This window comes from Armigeres subalbatus, chromosome 1 (assembly GCF_024139115.2).
Source record: "Armigeres subalbatus isolate Guangzhou_Male chromosome 1, GZ_Asu_2, whole genome shotgun sequence".
Lineage (NCBI taxonomy): Eukaryota > Metazoa > Arthropoda > Insecta > Diptera > Culicidae > Armigeres > Armigeres subalbatus.
In genome coordinates, this window is record NC_085139.1 from 234771644 (window position 1) to 234791168 (window position 19525).

The 19525-nt window shown below is 39.8% G+C and overlaps 1 protein-coding gene across 6 annotated transcripts in view; it reads right to left on the reverse strand.

Annotated features, from left to right (window-relative positions):
• Window positions 1-19525, reverse strand: part of LOC134205897 (guanylate cyclase soluble subunit beta-1) — a 244713-nt gene that overhangs the window by 189437 nt on the left and 35751 nt on the right. For all 6 annotated transcript variants that reach the window (XM_062681591.1, XM_062681594.1, XM_062681588.1 and 3 more), the window contains exon 3: window positions 4306-4379. In XM_062681591.1, coding sequence (XP_062537575.1) covers window positions 4306-4379 — 74 coding nt within the window. The remainder of the gene's footprint in view (window positions 1-4305; window positions 4380-19525) is intronic.

Consider the following 19525-nt stretch of genomic DNA (forward strand, 5'->3'; position numbering starts at 1 on the left):
CAGGTCAGTCCAGATCCAGTCCAGTCCAGGTCAGTCAGGTCAGTCAGTCCAGATCAGTCCAGATCCAGTCCAGGTCAGTCAGATCCAGGTCAGTCCAGATCCAGTCAGATCCAGTCCAGATCAGGTCCAGATCCAGTCCAGATCCAGTCCAGATCCAGTCCAGGTCCAGGTCAGTCCAGATCAGTCCAGATCCAGTCCAGGTCAGTCCAGGTCAGTCAGGTCCAGTCCAGATCCAGTCCAGATCAGTCCAGGTCAGTCAGGTCAGTCCAGGTCCAGTCCAGATCCAGTCCAGGTCAGTCAGGTCAGTCCAGATCCAAGTCAGTCCAGGTCCAGTCCAGGTCAGTCAGAGATCCAGTCCAGGTCAGTCCAGATCAGTCCAGATCCAGTCCAGATCCAGTCCAGGTCAGTCCAGGTCAGTCCAGATCCAGTCCAGATCAGTCCAGATCCAGTCCAGATCCAGTCCAGGTCAGTCCAGGTCCAGTCCAGTCAGATCCAGTCCAGATCCAGTCAGGTCAGTCAGGTCCAGTCCAGGTCCAGTCCAGGTCAGTCCAGTCAGTCCAGATCAGTCCAGGTCAGTCAGGTCCAGTCCAGATCAGTCAGGTCAGTCCAGATCCGGTCCAGATCCAGTCCAGATCAGTCCAGATCCCAGTCGGTCAGATCCAGGTCAAGTCCAGTCCAGTCAGTCAGGTCAGATCCAGTCCAGATCCAGTCCAGGTCAGTCCAGGTCAGTCAGATCAGTCCAGGTCAGTCCAGGTCAGTCCAGATCAGTCAGGTCCAGTCCAGATCCAGTCCAGATCCAGTCAGATCCAGTCCAGGTCAGTCCAGATCCAGTCCCAAGATCAGTCCAGATCCAGTCCAGGTCAGTCCAGTCCAGGTCGGTCAGATCCAGTCCAGGTCAGTCAGGTCAGTCCAGGTCGATCCAGTCCAGGTCAGATCCAGTCAGATCCAGTCCAGTCAGTCAGGTCAGTCCAGTCCCAGATCCCGGTCCAGATCCAGTCCAGGTCAGTCAGGTCAGTCCAGATCAGTCCAGATCCAGTCCAGGTCAGTCCAGGTCAGTCCAGATCAGTCCAGGTCCAGTCAGGTCAGTCCAGATCCAGTCCAGATCCAGTCCAGGTCAGTCCAGGTCAGTCCAGATCCAGTCCAGATCCAGTCCAGATCCAGTCAGGTCAGTCCAGGTCCAGTCCAGGTCCAGTCAGGTCAGTCCAGATCCAGTCAGGTCCAGTCAGGTCCAGTCCAGATCCAGTCCAGATCCAGTCCAGATCCAGTCCAGAGTCCAGTCAGGTCAGTCCAGATCGGTCCAGGTCCAGTCCAGGTCAGTCCGATCCAGTCCAGATCCAGTCAGGTCAGTCCAGGTCCAGTCCAGATCCAGTCAGATCCAGTCCAGATCAGTCCAGATCCAGTCCAGATCCAGTCCAGGTCAGTCCAGGTCGGTCAGATCCAGTCCAGATCGGTCAGGTCAGTCCAGGTCAGTCCAGATCCAGGTCAGTCCAGGTCAGTCAGATCCAGTCCAGTCCAGTCCAGGTCAGTCCAGTCAGATCCAGTCAGATCCAGGTCAGGTCGGTCAGATCCAGTCAGGATCCAGTCCAAGGTCAGTCAGATCAGTCCAGATCCAGTCCAGGTCGGTCCAGGTCAGTCCAGGTCAATTGATCCAGTCCAGGTCAGTCAGGTCAGTCCAGTCAGATCCAGTCCAGATCAATCCAGATCAGTCCAAGTCAGTCAAAGTCAGTCCAGATCCAGTCCAGGTCGGTCCAGATCAGTCCAGGTCAGTCCAGATCCAGTCAGGTCAGTCCAGATCCAGTCAGATCCAGTCCAGATCCAGTCCAGATCCAGTCAAGTCAGTCAGATCCAGTCCAGATCAGTCAGGTTCCAGTCCAGATCCAGTCCAGGTCCAGTCCAAGTCAGTCCAGGTCAGTCCAGATCAGTCCAGATCCAGGTCAAGTCCAGTCAGGTCCAGATCCAGTCCAGATCCAGTCAGTCAGTCCAGTCCAGATCAGTCAGGTCAGTCCAGATCCAGTCCAGATCAGGTCAGATCCAGTCCAGATCCAGTCAGGTCAGTCCAGAGTCCAGTCCAGATCAGTCCAGATCCAGTCAGGTCAGTCCAGATCAGTCCAGTCAAGTCAGTCAGATTGATCCAAGTCCAGATCCGGTCCAGGTCAGTCAGATCCAGTCCAGATCCAGTCCAGATCCAGTCAGGTCAGTCCAGGTCCAGTCAGGTCAGTCCAGATCCAGTCCAGATCCAGTCCAAGATCAGTCCAGATCAGTCAGATCAGTCCAGGTCAGTCAGGAGTCAGTCCAGATCCAGTCCAGATCCAGTCCAGGTCGGTCAGGTCAGTCCAGGTCAGTCAGATCCAGTCCAAGTCAGTCCAAGATCCAGTCCAGGTCAGTCAGATCCAGTCAGATCCAGTCAGATCCAGTCAAGTCAGTCAGAGTCGAGTCGATCCAGTCCAGGTCAGATCCAGTCCAGGTCAGTCAGATCGGTCAAGTCCAGTCAGGTCAGTCCAGGTCCAGTCCAGATCGGTCCAGATCCAGTCCAAGATCGAGTCAAGTCCAGAGGTCCGGTCAAGTCAGTCCAGGTCAGTCCAGATCCGGTCCAGGTCAGTCCAGTCGTCAGGTCAGTCAGGTCAGATCCAGTCAGGTCCAGGTCAGTCAAGTCAGTCCAGATCCAGTCAGATCCAGTCCGATCCAGTCAGTCCAGTCAAGTCCAATCCAGTCAGATCCAGTCCAGTCAAGTCCGTCGGTCCAGTCAATCAGTCGATCAGTCAGATCCAGTCCAATCAGTTCTAAATAGCTAAAATCCTGGATCTGACTCAGCGGTGGCCAGGCAGCTGCGAAAAACCAAAGACAACTAATCAGGAGATGGCAAGGGAGGTATTGAATCTGTTAAAATGCTTTGTCCGATGGATTCGCGATGTGGCGAGGAAAGTGGAGGTTTCCTACTGGGTTGTCGAAAAAACGATGAAACGTGCCGGTCTGGACGTTTACAAAGCCAGGAACGCACCGAACCGGAACGACAAACAAAATATGTGGCTGAAGAAACCGTAGAGCACCCTGATAGAGTTGGACGAAGAGCCTCACATCAAGCTGGATTTGATGGAGCACTGGGTAAAAGTATCAACAGAAGTCGCCCCATCACTGCACAAAATCTAATGAAATTTGTCAAGAGCGATCTGCGGACATTCAGTTATGGAGAGAAAATCCAATAATCCAATGGAGTAGTAACCTACCTATAATGTTGTTATTTGATCGCTAAAATTTTGAAGAAAATTGGACTAAAAATTAATTTTTGACGATTCTTTGTGTGTGTTTCATTTTCATCGTGTACAGTCATTAAATCCTATTTCTTGCAGTTTTATGGTAGTATTATATATGCAGCTCAAAACCGAATTTTTGAACTCACGAAAATCAATTTTACTCCTATTAGTCGCAAGTTTCGTTACTGCGCATCTGGTGCGCTGTATAGCGCATCTGGTTGCGAACAATGTGTACTAGTTGCGCAATGATGCGCTATAATTTGAACGCGAATAAAGTAGATTTTCGCGAGTTCGAAATTCGATTTTCAACTGGAACCATAATAAGATGTGCATTGTACATATAAAACAAATTCTGTAGTCAGAACCGGTTTGATGAATATTCCGGAAATCAGCCCAAAATTTGGGCCTTTAATAAATGAAGGAATCAACAAGGTCATGTATAAAAATGACTGGAAAGGTAAATTCCGATTAAAATCGGATTGATTTCCGATGATTAGTTGCATATCAACGAAGCATAGCTGTCTCAGGCGCTTAAGTTTTCACGTGCCGTACCCGGAAACTTGATTCTTATAAGCACATAAGTGACTCCCCTTGCGGTGATTTGTTTGGCGCTGCCGTTCTTTTCATCTGTGAAACGCCGCGTGAAGTTTGTGCAATTACTTGACTGAAACCATAACAACAGCCAGCGAATCTGATAATATTCTGATGTATACGAAATCTGTTCCATTTTCCATCTCACTGTAATAAACTCTTCTTAATTCATGGCAAAAAAAGCTTTGTCGCGTCGTTGTAAAAACGAGCAGGTTCTTTTGATTTTAAAAGCATGAATGCGGGCGCCATGCGTTTAATATCCGGAACACAAATCCTAATTTATGTAAAAAATATTTCCTTTTTTTGTTAAACAGTGTTTCTTTCATTCGATTATTTAAAACATTGTTATACTGCTATTCCAGAGTTTTATCGTTTTCCATTTCTTGGAAAATGAAGTTCGATGTATTATGTACCAGGTGTGCAGTCACTTAATTCCAACATTAAAGCATTGATTTATACTTACTTTATTTGTTCCCATATGTTAATTCCAAAGTTTTTGAGCACCAGCAACTCCAACGCGTAGTTCACGAATCCGTACTGCGGCAGCAACGCCGGCAGCGGCGACATTTACACGGAAAGCAACAGATGTTTCCGCATCCGGCATCCGGCACCCGGCACAGGAACACACGAACAAACAGACACACACACGATGAGACATGAAAAGAAAAGAAAAGACCGTGCATCGGCTCATTAGTTCTGAAATCATGTTTTCAACAAATGCACACTTCACACGTATTTGTCACTTCCAAGACAGGATGAGCAGCAGCAGCAGCAGCGGGCCGGGGATGAGCAAGCCACTCGAGGGTGCTCATTTCTCAGTCACATGGCAGCCAACGTTGTTGGGTAGGCACTCGTAAATTGGTGTTTTGTCTCAAGTTTGAAATTTTCATTAAAAACTTTTACGTCCGTGTCACCAGACCCGGAGGGGGCTGATCCTGCGGGGCAGGGTGCGAGCTTTTTCCACTTTTATTATCGAGGGAGTGGGGCTAGCAACACATTTTTCTCGGCGGTAATTAAATTAATCTTCGCTGCTTTTGCACGGGCAATGAGTTTCCAGTTCTGTTTTTTCTTCGCGCGAGAGAAATTCCCAATGCGGCGTTATATCATGGGGAACTTCCACGCAATAAGGTGGTCAAAAATAAAATTAACAAAAACTTCATTATTCTTTCGTCATACTTGGGTTCGTTCCCAAAGGTAGTAAATGCGATGGGATGTCCGCACGAGCGTTGCGGTACCTTAGCCTTGGGAAAGTTTGAAGATTATGACAGATGGGGGCGGGAAAGCTTTCATCAAGGACCTAACTTAACTCAGAGAAGATAATCTACGAGGCTGCCCAACGGCAATGGCGTCAAGTGTTTTGTGGTGAGGAAATAGCGTGTTTTTACAACTGCGGGTGAAGTGAATTTACAGGGAATTGTCATTTGGGAAATCTGTTCAATTATTAATAACACACTCAAAATGAAGCGTAGCCGCAAAAAGACGATTTACACTGATAAATACTGAATTTTTAATATTTAATGTTAGTGGGGCATGGATAAAATTCAAAAATTGAGTATGTGAGACTTCTTTTTAGTACACTAATTCAATTTTATATGAATTACTATTCCTTGAATTTATTAACGTAAATCAATCACAATCGAAATCAATGAATTAGAGCGCAAATAGTTATGATCAGTCCTGCAAAAGGTCGTGATCGTCATAAGATAGAGATTTAAGCGCCTTTTTCTATCTCAGGCGACCAAATGAAAGCATCGTGGGTTCTTCGATCAATTTCGCATGAAAAGCAGTCATAAAAGGATGTTGTGCGTTGTTTTAAGATTAGAATTTTTAAATCGTTTATATACATATTCGCAAAGAATAATGACTAATCGATCGATTATTTATATTCTTCAATCCACCGAGCTAAAAGTGGTATTAAACACCACTGGTGGGGTTAAGCTGGGGCACGATTAGGCACGTGATCTGTTAAGAAAATTATTTTGAGCTTTTAGTCGAACTTCTTCACTTGGCATAAGACGAGTTTGTAGTAATTTCCTGAATTTTGAATAAATCGTGAAAAACTTCCGAAGGATTTCTTGGAGTTATCTTCGAAAGATTTTTTGAAGAATTCAAGGAATTACTTTAGAAATTCAAAAAGATATTTCTCCTGTAATTTTATTGAAAATTCGTTCATAAATTCCTGTAGGAATTCCTTCGGAAATACCTTCAGCAATTCCTTTGCAAAAGCTATCTAAAAATCTTTCAGGCTTTGGAAATTTCATCGATAATACCCCAGATTTTTTCTTAAAAATTTATTCTGAAAATCCTTTAGAAATTCTTTCCACTTCAGGAATTCCCTCCAGAGATAATTTAGAATAATACGCCTTTATTTTTATTTTTTTACAATCCTCTGGAAAGGCCTTCGTAAATTCATCCAGAAATTCCTTCGGAACTACCTTAAACCATATGAAGTTCCTGCTGGAACTATCCCGGATATTTTGTTGGAGATTTTTTCCGGAAATTTATTAATGAATGAAATAGGAAATCCTAAAGGAATTTTCGGATGGGTTTTTCAACGGAATAACAGAGGAATTTCCAGATGAAATTTTTGAAGGTGCTCTTTTAAATAATTGTTTAAGGATTCCTAAAAGAATTTCTGAAGAAATTCCTAAGTGAAATTTCAAAGAAATTCCAAGAAATTCTTACTAGAGTTTCGGAAGGGAATTTCTGAGGAAATACTGGGAAGCATGTGTTTGAGTTCAATAATTGTTGCAGCAATTTCTTTAAAAAATTTGAAGGAGTTTCTAATTCAATTTCTGCAGAAAATCTAAAAGCAATTTTCAAAGGAATTCATGAAAAAAAAAACTCGTAAAAAGAATTCTCCTTAAAGAGTTCTGGAAGGTTTTCATGAAACATTTTCCGTATTATATTCTTAAGGAATTTCTGAAGGGTTTTCCGTAGGAAATTCAAAAGAATAAAATAATGGATCTCATCAAAGTATTCTTAATGGATTTTTCAAAGGAATTTCTAACTGAATTTCCGAAGAAATTCCTAGAAAAAAACCCAGATTAATCCACCTGGCGGCGATGATGCCTTTCTCGTGGATCGTAAAATGTACTAAAAAAAATCACATAAGAAAGGTCAAATAAGCACTCCAGGGGCATAGATCGCATATTTTCTATCATTTTGCATGTTTTTGTATTAATTACTACGCATTGCCACCATTCTTAAAAAATTTTTGTTTTCGATTTTGAAAAAAAAAATTCAAAGGGGGACCCTTGGGAAAAAACAATGATTTTTCAATAATTCCGAAATGCAATGTCCGATTGGGCATTTTCAATAGCAAACAATTGGACCGCATTCCCCGTCGAATGCAACTTGTTGCGAGCAAATTTGGTAATGCTAAAGTTCCAAAAAGTGTGTCTACAAATTTTGTACACATACACACACACATACATACGCACATGCAGACATCACCTCGATTCGTCGAACTGAGTCGATCGGTATATAACACTATGGGTTTTCGGACCTTCTATCAAAAGTTGTTTTTTTGGAGTAGTCCTATAGCCTTTCGGTACAACCTTGTTGTACGAGAAAGGCGAAAAGGATTTTCTGAAGGAATTTATTTTCGAGGAAATTTAGAAAGGTATTTCTAAAAATATATTTAAAAAATAAATTGTAATTCCGTTAATAATTTTGAAGATGCTTTAAAAAGTTCTTCGAATAATAAATTCAAAGAAGGAATTAAAATAAATACCGTCGTCGGGGGTGACAATGGGTCAAATGGGGGTGAGAATGGGTCACTGTTTGAACTACTTAGAATGCTTGTAGATTAGATTGAATGTAGCTGATGGCAAGAAGACTAAAATATAAGAGACCTTTTTGAACGATTTTGCTATCCGACCTCCAGGCTGCCGGTGAGAGCGATGGCCCATTCTCACCCCCAGACCCATTGTCACCCCCGATGACGGTATTGAAAGTCATTCGGAAATTCATTTACGCATAATATTGAGAAATCAACTGTATATTTTTATTTCGATTTTAAGGATGGCTACGCAGTCTTGAATGATTGAAACAAGATGTATGTTTGTCCGACGTTTCGCAAATTCTGGGACAGGCGCCAAAAAATCAATGTCGCGATCTTGTTCCGAAAAGGTGGTGTATATTTCTTGGAAGAGATCTCCAAAAAGATTACAGATGTCTTCCGAGGAATTACCGACGCGTTCATCTAGATACATGGATGACGGAAAATTGTCTGATTTTAATTTTGATTTTACGTAATTGAAGGAGTTCTTTGGGCATGACTTTATTTGGTTTTCTGTTTTCGTATTATACTCTTCAAATGCTACATCAATTGCTAGTTTTAATTGATCGCAGATGTCTAAAAAATTTCCCAAATTTTCATTCGAACTGTTTAGTTTGTAATTTTTATATAATTTTTGTTTGCGATTCGTTAAATTTTTTATCTGTATATTATACCAAATTGGATATTTTGAATTTCCGTTCCGTCTTTTTTTCTTTATTGGAACCTCTTCTTTAATAATATTAAAAATGATGTTATAAAAGACATCAACGGAAGATTTAACATTCCCTTAAATCTCTAAAATTTGCTTCCAGTTTAATCTACTTAGCATATGTCTTATGTTGTCATAGTTTACTTTATGGTTATCAAGGACTTCTTCGAAGTCACAGTCGCTGGGTTTTTGATAATCATGAACAAACAGAGAGTATTCAATAGCTGTGTGGAATGTTTCGTTTTTATATAAGGGATTCAATGATTCTGACACACAAAAATACAGGAAGTTCGCTAATAGAAGGTCTAGGGAGCAGTTCTGTTGATTCTTAATATAATTGATTTGGTTAAGCCCTAAGCTGGCAATTCTATCGAATATAAACAGCAGTGTTCCATTTTCCCCAACAACTGGAAGTAGGATTTTCTCATTCTCTGAATCCGGAATAAAGTCAGAAAATTGATCTCCATAAATATGTACTTTGACTTCAGGTGGAAGTTGCGATAAAATTTCTTCCGCAATTTTTAAATGCTTTCATAAGAAATTGTTTGCACATGGTCCGGTGGAAAATACACAGAAGAGAAAACATGGGTTTCTCCTGTAATATTAGATTTCACCCAGACGTGTTCAAAGTTCTTGTATTTTTTGGTAGTTATTATTTCTGAATCAAAATTTGTGGAGATTGCAAATAGAACTCCACCGCCAGACTTTTTGTTAGATTCTGAGAAATCGCGGTCATCCCTGAATACATTAAAGCTATTTCCAAAAAGTTCTTCATTCCTCACGCTCTCATCCCAGATGGTTTCAGTTGCCAAAATAACTGAAAAGGACAAGCTTAAAATGTTATTATGAATTTCCTTAATTTTGGCTGGGCTTTTCATGCGATTGAAATTTTGACAATACACTGGATTCTGTTTTTACACGATTTACATTTTCTCAATTTTCCACTCATCTTAAATGTTTAATGTATATTAATTATCATGTGATTTTTCTTTGATTTATTCAGGAATTTTTGAAACATGTTGCGAAGAGTTTGGTGGCAAATTGAAGTCACACGATCAAAAACACGAGCGAAAAAAAATCGTGTAAAAACAAAATCATGTGTATATCAAAATTTCAGTCGCATTCTGTTTTAGTGAAGAAGTTTTTGGAACTACGTCGGTTGTGAAAATATTTACCTCTTTCTCGTCGAAATGAGTCGTTACTTTTGAAAATTTGGATTGTGAAATTTGTTGACGCTGTCCCTTATGTGTTGCAGATGTTGGATTCTCAGGTTACTAAGATGACGACGGTAAGATTCCAGATCATCAATTATCGCCTTCTTAGAAACGCCATACTCCGCATGCACATCGAAGAATATTTTCTGACCTTCCTCATCTGTGGTAGGAAGCCCTTGTGATGCCAGGTTGATTTTGATGCTGATGGGTGTCATTCCTTCACGGAAAAATGATGACTCCTTGTCATACAAATATGCCAAATAAAGACGCACGATATACATTATTTTCGGGTCCCGGTTTGATTGGGTACTTAGTTATGTGTTATAAATATGTGTCAAAATTTTAACTTACAATACGGTGTTTGTTCCTAGTCTGAATCTGTGTCAAAAGGTCGAAGGTCAGAAGGTCGAAGGAATAAAGGGTCGAAAGGACAAAAGGTCGAAAATACAAAAGGTCGATAGGACAAAAGTTCGAAAGGACGAAAGGTGGAAGGTCAAAAGGTCGAAGGACAAAAGGTCGCAAGGACAAAAGGTCGAAAGGACAAAAGGTCGAAGGGACAAAAGGTCGAAAGAACAAAAGGTTAAAAGTACAAAAGGTCGAAAGGACGAAAGGTCGAAGGTTGAAAGGTCGAAGGACAAAAGGTCACAAGGACAAAAGGTCGAAGAAAAAGAAGGTCAAAAAAGTGACAAAAACTGAAGGAAAAGAAGGTTGAAACAATTACTGAGTCAAAAGATCGAAAAAACGAGAGATAGAAGAGATAAAAGGTCAACATAAAAAAAGTCGAATAGACAAATATTTTTATCATTAGAAGATGGTATATTAAACCAAAAATTTTATGTTCCGAATGATCATTTTGATGAAAATGATTGATGTTTCAGGAATTAAAATTAATGTAAATAAAGCCTAGCAACACTTTGATGAAAATATTGATTTGAACAATATACCTCTGAAAAATACCCTATGTTTGAACAAAGGGAAAATTGTAGAATGAAATATTAACAGGTGAAAATTTCAATATAAATATGCGAAACTCAAAAGAAAGCCCTATGATTAAAAGAGGGAAAAATTCAACAATAAAATATAATCAGGTGAAACACAAATAAGCCCGGAAGAACAGTCTATGTAAGTCATAGAAGGAAAGGAAAATAGAAGGAAAAATTCGACAATGAAAATCTGGTTAAACACAAATAAATATAAATGTACGAAACTCGAAAGAAAAGCCTATAGTTAAAGGAAGGAAAAATTCTAAAATGGAATATTATCAGATGAAGCCCAAATAAACATAGATGTGCAAAAGAATGGTTGGTTAACACTCGACGTTTTGCCTATTTTTTTAAAATTTCAACCTGTTATCCCATCCCACCTTTTGACCTCAGATCTTGTGGCTTTCGATCTTTTGATTTGCAATCTATTCACTATCGATATTTTGTCCTGCAGCCGTTATTTTCATCTTTTGTTTTTTTGATCTTTCGTCCTTTCGCTTTTTCAACCTTTTGACCCTCCGATCTTTTGTCCTTTTGACCTTTTGTCCTTCAACCCTTTGTCCTTCGACCTTTTGACCCTCGAACTTTTGTCCTACAACCGTTCTTTCGGCCTTCCATCATTTCGACCTTTTGTCCTTCGACCTTCCATCCTTTCCTTGATCCTTCGACCTTTTGTCTTTCGACCTTTTGCCTATTTTTTTTGTTTCGACCTTTTGACCCTTCGACCTTTTGTCCTTCAACCGTTCTTTCGGCCTTCCATCATTTCGACCTTTTGTCCTTCGACCTTCCATCCTTTCCTTGATCCTTCGACCTTTTGTCTTTCGACCTTTTGCCTTTTTTTTGGTTTCGACCTTTTGACCCTTCGACCTTTTGTCCTACAACCGTTCTTTCGATGTTTTGTCCTTCGACTCATTTTTTTTTGTTTCGACCTTTTGTTATTTTGGAAAGCATCAAGACATTTTTTCGAAAATTATAAGAAGGAATTCTAGGAATTCCTTCAGATTTTCCCTAAAGAATTCCTTCAAAAATTCCTATAGGAAAATCTTTTTTTTTTAAATCCTTAAAGAACATTTGCATCTTGAATGAAACACCTTTGGAAATTTTGTCGGAACTCCTGCGGACCTTGTTCGGAAATACCTTTGGAAATTGTATCAAGGAAACCTCCCAAAATTCACTTAAGAGAATTCCGCCGGATTTTTTTTTAAATTGCTTTAGAAATTCCTGCGAAAATTGGGTTAGAAGTTCCTTCGAACTTTTTTAAGAAATAGTTTTAGCAATTATTTCATAAATTTGCTAATGAAATTCTTCAAGTAATTCCTTAAGAGATCCCTTCTACGAAGATGGTAGAATTCTTGGAAATCCTTCAAATCTTCATCCAGAAGTCCTTTTGGACATTCCTCCGTTAATTTAATTAGATATTCCTTGAGACCCTCGGATATTCCCTCAAAATTTTTTTTTCGGAAATCGATGGGAATGAGCTTTTATTTTTCTTTTTGTGTAGTCGAGGGTTCAGTATAATGATATCCTTAAAATATATGACTGAGTAAAAATTAAACAAGGGTATGTCAAAAAGATTGGAGAAGGAAACATTTTGTCGAAATTCATATTAGCATATCTATGCTTAAAATAATTCTATTTTCATGGAACGGACGCATACATTTTTCTATTTTAGTCCTAGCTCCATTTATCTATGTATTTTCGAGCGCACACATTTTACGAAGGTCGAGAAACGCACCATCACCGCTAGGTGAATTAATCTGGGTTTTTAAATTGATTTATCGCTTGACTGATTGACGCCTCTAATTATAATTCAAATCAAAATTTTCAAAACGACTTATCTGCTTTTGTAAACAAAGATTCACGCAAACTAATACCATCAATAGGTAGGTGAATGTTTCCGCTACCTGTTGATGGTGTTGGTTTGCGTGGGAGAGCTATCAGATTCGTCAAATCGTCGTTTGAATCTTTGTTCACAAAAGCAGATAAGTCGTTTTGAAATTTTTGTCTTGAATTCTTACTACTGACGCCAAATTATGAATGAACCAATTATGCCAAAAATGCTGGTGCCCCACCTTTACCAGAAGTCTGGTGCCGCCCGTGTTAAACACAAAAATAAAGCAGATATTGCACAATTTCATGCCCTGCCATGGATTAAAAAGAAATTAGATTTTTGGGTACGAGTGAGAACCTTAAGGCGTGATTTTTTGAATGAACTGAAAAACAACCAAATTTGCAGAACGACTTATCTACTTTTGTAAACAAAATAGAAAATCAAGTCGTTTTCGGCCGTTGCAGTCTTGTAAAGCAGCATAAACAAGTTTATTCTGCATGTTGGATGCAGAAGTAAACTTGTTTTTGCTGCTTTACAAGACTGTAACGGCCGAAAACGACTTGATTTTCAATTAAGTTTTCCACAGACGTCAAGAGTTATTTCGTTTTGTAAACAAATATTGAAACGTCGATTTGCCGAATCTAAGAGCACTCCCACGCAAACCAAGACCACCAATACATAGGTCAAGACTTCGGCTATCTGTTGATGGTGTTGGTTCAAACAAAGATTCAAACGCCGTTTTGTCGAATCTGATAGTACTCCCACAGTACATGCAAATTAGTATGGAGAAATTTATTTTGCCATTATACTGATTATGGCGCTTCCTCATGAAGCGGAGGTTAAAAGAAAACCTACATAACTTAAAGGAATACTCAACACTCAGCGAAAACCGCATCTAAATTAATTGTTCCAATAATTAGTAATCGATTTTAATACAGGTTGCGAATCTTTAGTCATGATCGTTAAACTTCTTTGAGGGCATCACTGAAACGTGCAGTGCAACATAGTAGCCTGAATTTGTGTGTGCTATCTTTCGCACCACGAGCAGCAATGTTGCCTGTTTAGAAGTTACGCAATTAGCTCCAGAAAACTACGGTATAGATTAAATTCGATTACTAATTACTAGAACGATTAATTAAGATGCGGTTTTCGCTGAGTGAAAGCTCTTGAGTATTCCATTAAGCTATGTAGGTTTTCTTTTAACTTCTACTTCATGATCGCCATAATCAGTATAATGACAAAATAAATTTCTCCATACTTACTAATTCGCATGCAAACTTGAAACGGCTTGTGCTGAATCAGTTTTAATCCAAATGAGCTAAAATTTTCGGAGGATACTCAGAACATGATACAGAATCAAATGAGCATAGTGAAGCAAAATCGATTTTTGAAGAACCCTTCTACATATATCTTGCTCGAGATTTATGCGACTAGAAGGAATCAAACTACCACGACAATTCTTCAGCGAAACCATCGTTCCTGTATCGCTGTCGAAATCCTTCAAGATCAACTTCTCTTCCGTTCTTGCTGCAGATTGGATTCATCAAAGGCACATAATTGCCTCTCAAAGGTGATTATCATTCCAATCTTATTAAACTTTTGAAAACTCGCTAAAAGAACCTTCTAGAGACTCCGGGAGCGAATGAAGCTTCACGACGCACTCTTTCTCTCAGCTAATCAAAGCACATCGGCAGAAATTGTGGTGCCCGGCCGTCGGAATTGGTAATTCAACAACACAAGCTCGCTTCCAACTTTGCTCAACAATTCGCTCTAGGGTGTGTCAATACTCTACTTCGTTCTCATCCTGCCAAGTGTAACAATAGATCCTCCGTCAGCTTTCATTCAAGCTGATTCGTTTGAAGTTCCACCTGGGATAGAACTCGCTGACCCATCGTTTCATCAAACCAGCAACATCGATATCGCCCTTGGTGCGGAAATATTTTTTGATATTTTCAAGTTTGCAAGAAGGATTCACCTTGGAGATGACCAACCAAAGTTCATAAAATTCCGTATTTGGTTGCGTTGTGTCAGGCAAAAGTGATCCTGTCCATTCTGCGCAACCAGTTGTAGCGAATTTGGCCACTATCAGTGATCTTCATTGTCTGATGGAAAGGTTCTGGACACTTGAAAGTGACAACTCTCCACTTGCTATTCAGTTGAAGCAGCGGTTTGTGAATCCCACTTCCATCAGAATGTCCGCTGCATAACGGAAGGTAGATACTGCGTTCGTTTAACCACCAAGGAAGATGTTCTTGTTAAACTGACCGCTAATCGACTTTTGACGTTTCCATATGCTAGAGAACAGGCTCAACCGAGATGATACTCGGAAAGAACAGTACCAAACCTATGAGACTGAGTACGAAGCAATTGGTCATATGCCGCTAAAAGGCGAAACTTATCATGCAATCGTTATGGACTTTGAAAGCCGATGATGGGGACAAGGAGCTCCCACTAACAGTTCAAACACAGTGGCGCGTATACTACTCATAGCTTAATCTTCTAAGCAACCTTCGCATCGAGCGCTGTACTTTGATTCAGAATCCAAAACCCACCCAATTGCATCTGTTTTTTTTTTTATACATCTGAAGTAGGGAAGACAATGGTTGCACTTCTTTCGGCTATATCAATGGTAGCCCTATTAAGGACAATCCTCACAGAATCCAAATTTAAAAGTACTCGCGTTTTTAAGGGCACATCCCGCAATACGGAAGCAAATGACATTTGTGCGTTGCTTCTGTATTGAGTGATGTGCCCTTGAAAACGCGACTACTTTTAAACTTTTTAACTGTGAATATTGTCCTTAAAACAATAAAGCATGCCACGTCTTGAGCTGTGTGGCGCATTGATGGCAGCTCAACTTTATGAGAAAATCGTTTCTTTGCTTGATATTCAATATGAGACCTCCTTTTGGGTCTGGATCCACAAATTTTGCTCCAACAACTCCACTTTTACAGCTAATCGAGTCTCAAAGATTCAATTAGCTATCGTGAAGATTCAATTAACTGCCGTGGAATCACGTACCAGGACCACTGAACCCATCTGATCTACTTTCTGTCCCTCCTCGACAGTCACATTGGGTGGTACGGACCTAATTGGTTACAAGACGATATTCCCTATTGGCCACATCATGAGAATACTGCTATCGACGACTCCTCGACAAAGATTTCCTCGCGGTTCAAAAATCTGCAGTTACGGTCCTTACAGCGGTTGAGAAGTCTCTGACGAACGTCTTGTTGACTAGACCTGTGCGCCGATTAAAATTTTATCGGCGGCGGCGTGAGTTAATTTTATGCATAAAAATCTGCGAAATTTTTTGGAAGCTTCCAGGAGCTTTTTCGTAAGTCTTTCCAGGAATTCCTCCCAAAATTCTACCAGGAATTCCTCCGGAAGTTCCTCCAGGAATTCCTTAGGAAGTCTTTCCAACGATTCCTCCGGAAGTTCCTCCAGCAATTCCTCCGGAAGTCCGGAAGTTCCTCCAGCAATTCCTCCGGAAGTCCGGAAGTTCCTCCAGTTATCTCCTTCATGAATTTCTCCGGAAGCTCTTCCAGAAATTCCTTCGCAAGTTACTTCGGAAGATCCTCCAGGAATTCTTTTGGTAGTTCTTCCGGGAATCCACCAGTAGTTCTTCCAAGAATTCCTCTGGTAGTTCCTGCAAGACTTTCTCCGTAAGTTCAGCCAGGAATTTATCCGGATGTTATTTCCGGAATTTCTTCGGAAGTTGCTCCAAGAGTTACTGCAAAAGAATCTTCAAGGAGTTTCTCCGAAGGTTCCTCCAGGAATTCCTTCTGAAGCACTTCCAGGAATTCCTTCGGAAGATCTTCCAAGAAATGAAGTTGATCCACAGGAATTCCTACAGTAGTTCCTCCAATTCCTTAGGAAGCTCTTCCAGGAGTTCTTCCCAAAGTTCCTCCAGGAATTTCTCCGGAAGTTTATCGAGAAATTTATCTGAAAATTTCTCCACGAATTCTTACGAAAGTTTTTTAGGAATTTCTCCGTAATTTATTCCAGGTTTTCTCCAGAAATATGTTCAGAACTCACATGAGAATTCCATTAGATTACTTAACAGATACACGAACTTTCGACAAGAGATTCGAGAGCTCTCCTGATATTCCCTTTGAATTCCTTTCGAAATTCCCATGGAATTCCTCTTCACCCATCTCCCATCCAGCTCTCGGGAATTCTACTGAAAATTCCTCCAGGTGTTTCCCCAGAAAAAAATTCCCAGAACTCTACTCGAATTTTTTTTTGTATCTCTCAAGAAGTTCCGTCAGGATTTATTCTGCAAATTCCTAAAAGAATTCCTTCAGAAATTCTTTCGAATATTCCTGCAGAAAATGTTCTTGAACATTTCTATAAAAACATCTTTGGATATTCTTTGCGAATCCATCCGAAAAGTTCTCTTCAAATTATTTAATAAAATATTCCCGATAATTACCACGAAAACTTCTCCAGAAACCATTGGATTATTTGGCGATAGCAGTCTTAGTAAGTAGCGTTTTCGCTCCTAAATCCGTCTTATCAAAATGTGCTCATACAAAAACGTATTGAATACTCATTAAAACTACTATCTCCGAAAGACTTCAATCTTAAAAGTACAACTTCAGTTATTAACTCTTATATGGAAAATTACCACCCATCTTCAGAAATTACTGCCGAAATTCTTCTAAAAAATCTCCAGGTAATCCTCAACAGTTTGTCAAAAAACTGAAAAGCTTTCTGGATTTTTTTACGCTAAATTCCTTCTGGAATTCCTCCAGAATATCCTAAAGAATTTACCCTGGAAATTCTCCCAATTTTTCGTCCACGAGGTCCTCCAGAAATTCTCCCAAAAAAATCATTCAGAAATATCAGCGGAATTTACTTCAACAATCCATTCTATGGATTCCTCCAGAAATTCCTTAAGGTGCTCCTTAGAAAATGCCATGGATCGTACCAGAATGTTTTTAAAAGAAGAATTCACAAAAAAAAATTGTTGGCAAAATCCGAAGGATATGAAATAATTCCTAAAAAAATTCTAAAAAAAAATCTGCTTTGAATTCCTGGAGGATTATTTGAATAAACTCTTGAATGAATTTTCGATATAATGTGTGAATTATCAAATGGACTTACAGGAGAAAATCTCGGAAAATTCTTAAAAAAGTTGTTGAAGAAATTCTAGAACTTGAAGTATTTTTAAAGAATGTATATGTGGAATTAAAAAATGCCTTGCTGAATTGCTTAACACATTTAACATGTAATTCTGAAATAATTTTAGAGTGAAATTCGGAAGGAATTCTTGTAGAAATTTTTGGAAGTGTTCTAGAAATAATTCCTTAAATTCCTGTTGAAATATTTCCACATTCTCTGAAGCATTGAATGTCCGGAGGATTCCTGAAAAGAAAAAAAAAACTTCAAGTGGCCAAGTTAGACTTACAAAAACATTTCCCGACAACGATTTTTGCAGTTATTTAGCTTGAAATCAGCTCTATGCTAGATACAGTTGCCATCCAATGACTTCGATTTGAAGACTTGATCGAAAATGAGAATAAATTCTCCATATATATGTACTTGGATTATGACTGGTTTCGATTCCCGGTCCGGTTTAGGAAATTTTCTTGACTTCCCTGGGCATAAAAGTATCGTCGTGTCTTGATAGCCTCAAGTACTTGGAAGTCGATAAATGTCATAAAAAGGTAGCTGAAAATGTGTATTTCGGGCAAGAACTTGATAGAACTTTTGTAAAAATGTACAAAATTCTACTGCTTCAATAGCCCTTTAGGCTGTGAACCATTCCACCGATTCGTTTAACTTTTAGTTAAAATTTGACAGATCGATGGTTATTTCGCCGTGGTAAAAAATAACCCTGCTCAGGAGCATGGTTTTTTTTTATTATTATTATTTATAGTTAGATTTGACAGTTCGATAGTTAAACTTTATTTGCGAGAAAATTGGCGCCAAATCCATCAAATCTGTCAAAACTCAAATGGGTCGGCTTTGGAGTAAAATTTTAACCACGATGGGAAAATAACCATCGAATTGTCAAACTTTAACTAAAAGTTAAACGAATCAGTGGAATGGTTCACAGCCTTAATAACCATCGACGTGGCGGCGCGCCGACTCATTTTTGACGTGGGCGCAAGAAAATCGTCAGCGGCGGCGCACAGGTCTATTGTTGACAGCAGTGTTGTAAAATGTCATTTGCATTCGTTTGTATAATTTTCCCAGAACTTTTTTCAGAAGGTAGCTATCAATTCAAGACAAAATTTTCAAAACGACTTATCTGCTTTTGTAAACAAAGATTCAAACGACGATTTGACGAATCTGATAGCTCTCCCACGCAAACCAACACCATCAACAGGTAGCGGAATTCTTCATCTACCTATTGATGGTGTTGGTTTGCGTGGGAGAGCTATCAGATTCGTCAAATCGCCGTTTGAATCTTTGTTTACAAAAGCAGATAAGTCGTTTTGAAAATTTTGTCTTGAATTCAAGTTGTATGACGAACTTATAGCGGTTAAATGGGCCTACAACTTTGTCTAACGAGACTTTGCTGTAAATATGTAATCTGGGGCGTGGGAGGCAAAATGTCATTCAAATGACATTATGTCAAATGACACGTGACATTTTGGAGAGTTTTCACTCTCCAGCCTTTGATGTTATACTTAGAGCAATGTACCCTTGGACAAAAATATAACCCTACTCAAGCGTTATGAGTACATTCAAAATTATGGAAGAAATTTTGCTTCTAAAGAAAGTTATGAGCAAATTAGTCAAATGACATGCAGATGACATTTTACAAGCCTGGTTGACAGAGTTTCCTCTTTCCGTCGCTTATCGCCTACTGTCTACAATTTGCTAATAACTGCAGAATAAAGTCAGTAATCTAGCAGCAAACCATAATTTCGTTGGTGTTACAACAGGAATTCAGTAACGAATGGCATTTACTGCGAAAAGGAAACCAATTACAGAAAAGTTGCGGCTTCGATGGTTTCATCCACTTTTATCTGATAATCAGCTAGTACGCGTTGAAAGGCGACTCGATCATGCAAATCTTTCCTATGACAGAAGACATGAGATTATATTCCCTGGAAAACATTGTTTCTCGATGCTTTTAGTCAAGTACTTTCACGAAAAGCATCTTCATGCTGCACCACAGCTGCTAATAAACATTCTTCGAACTCGC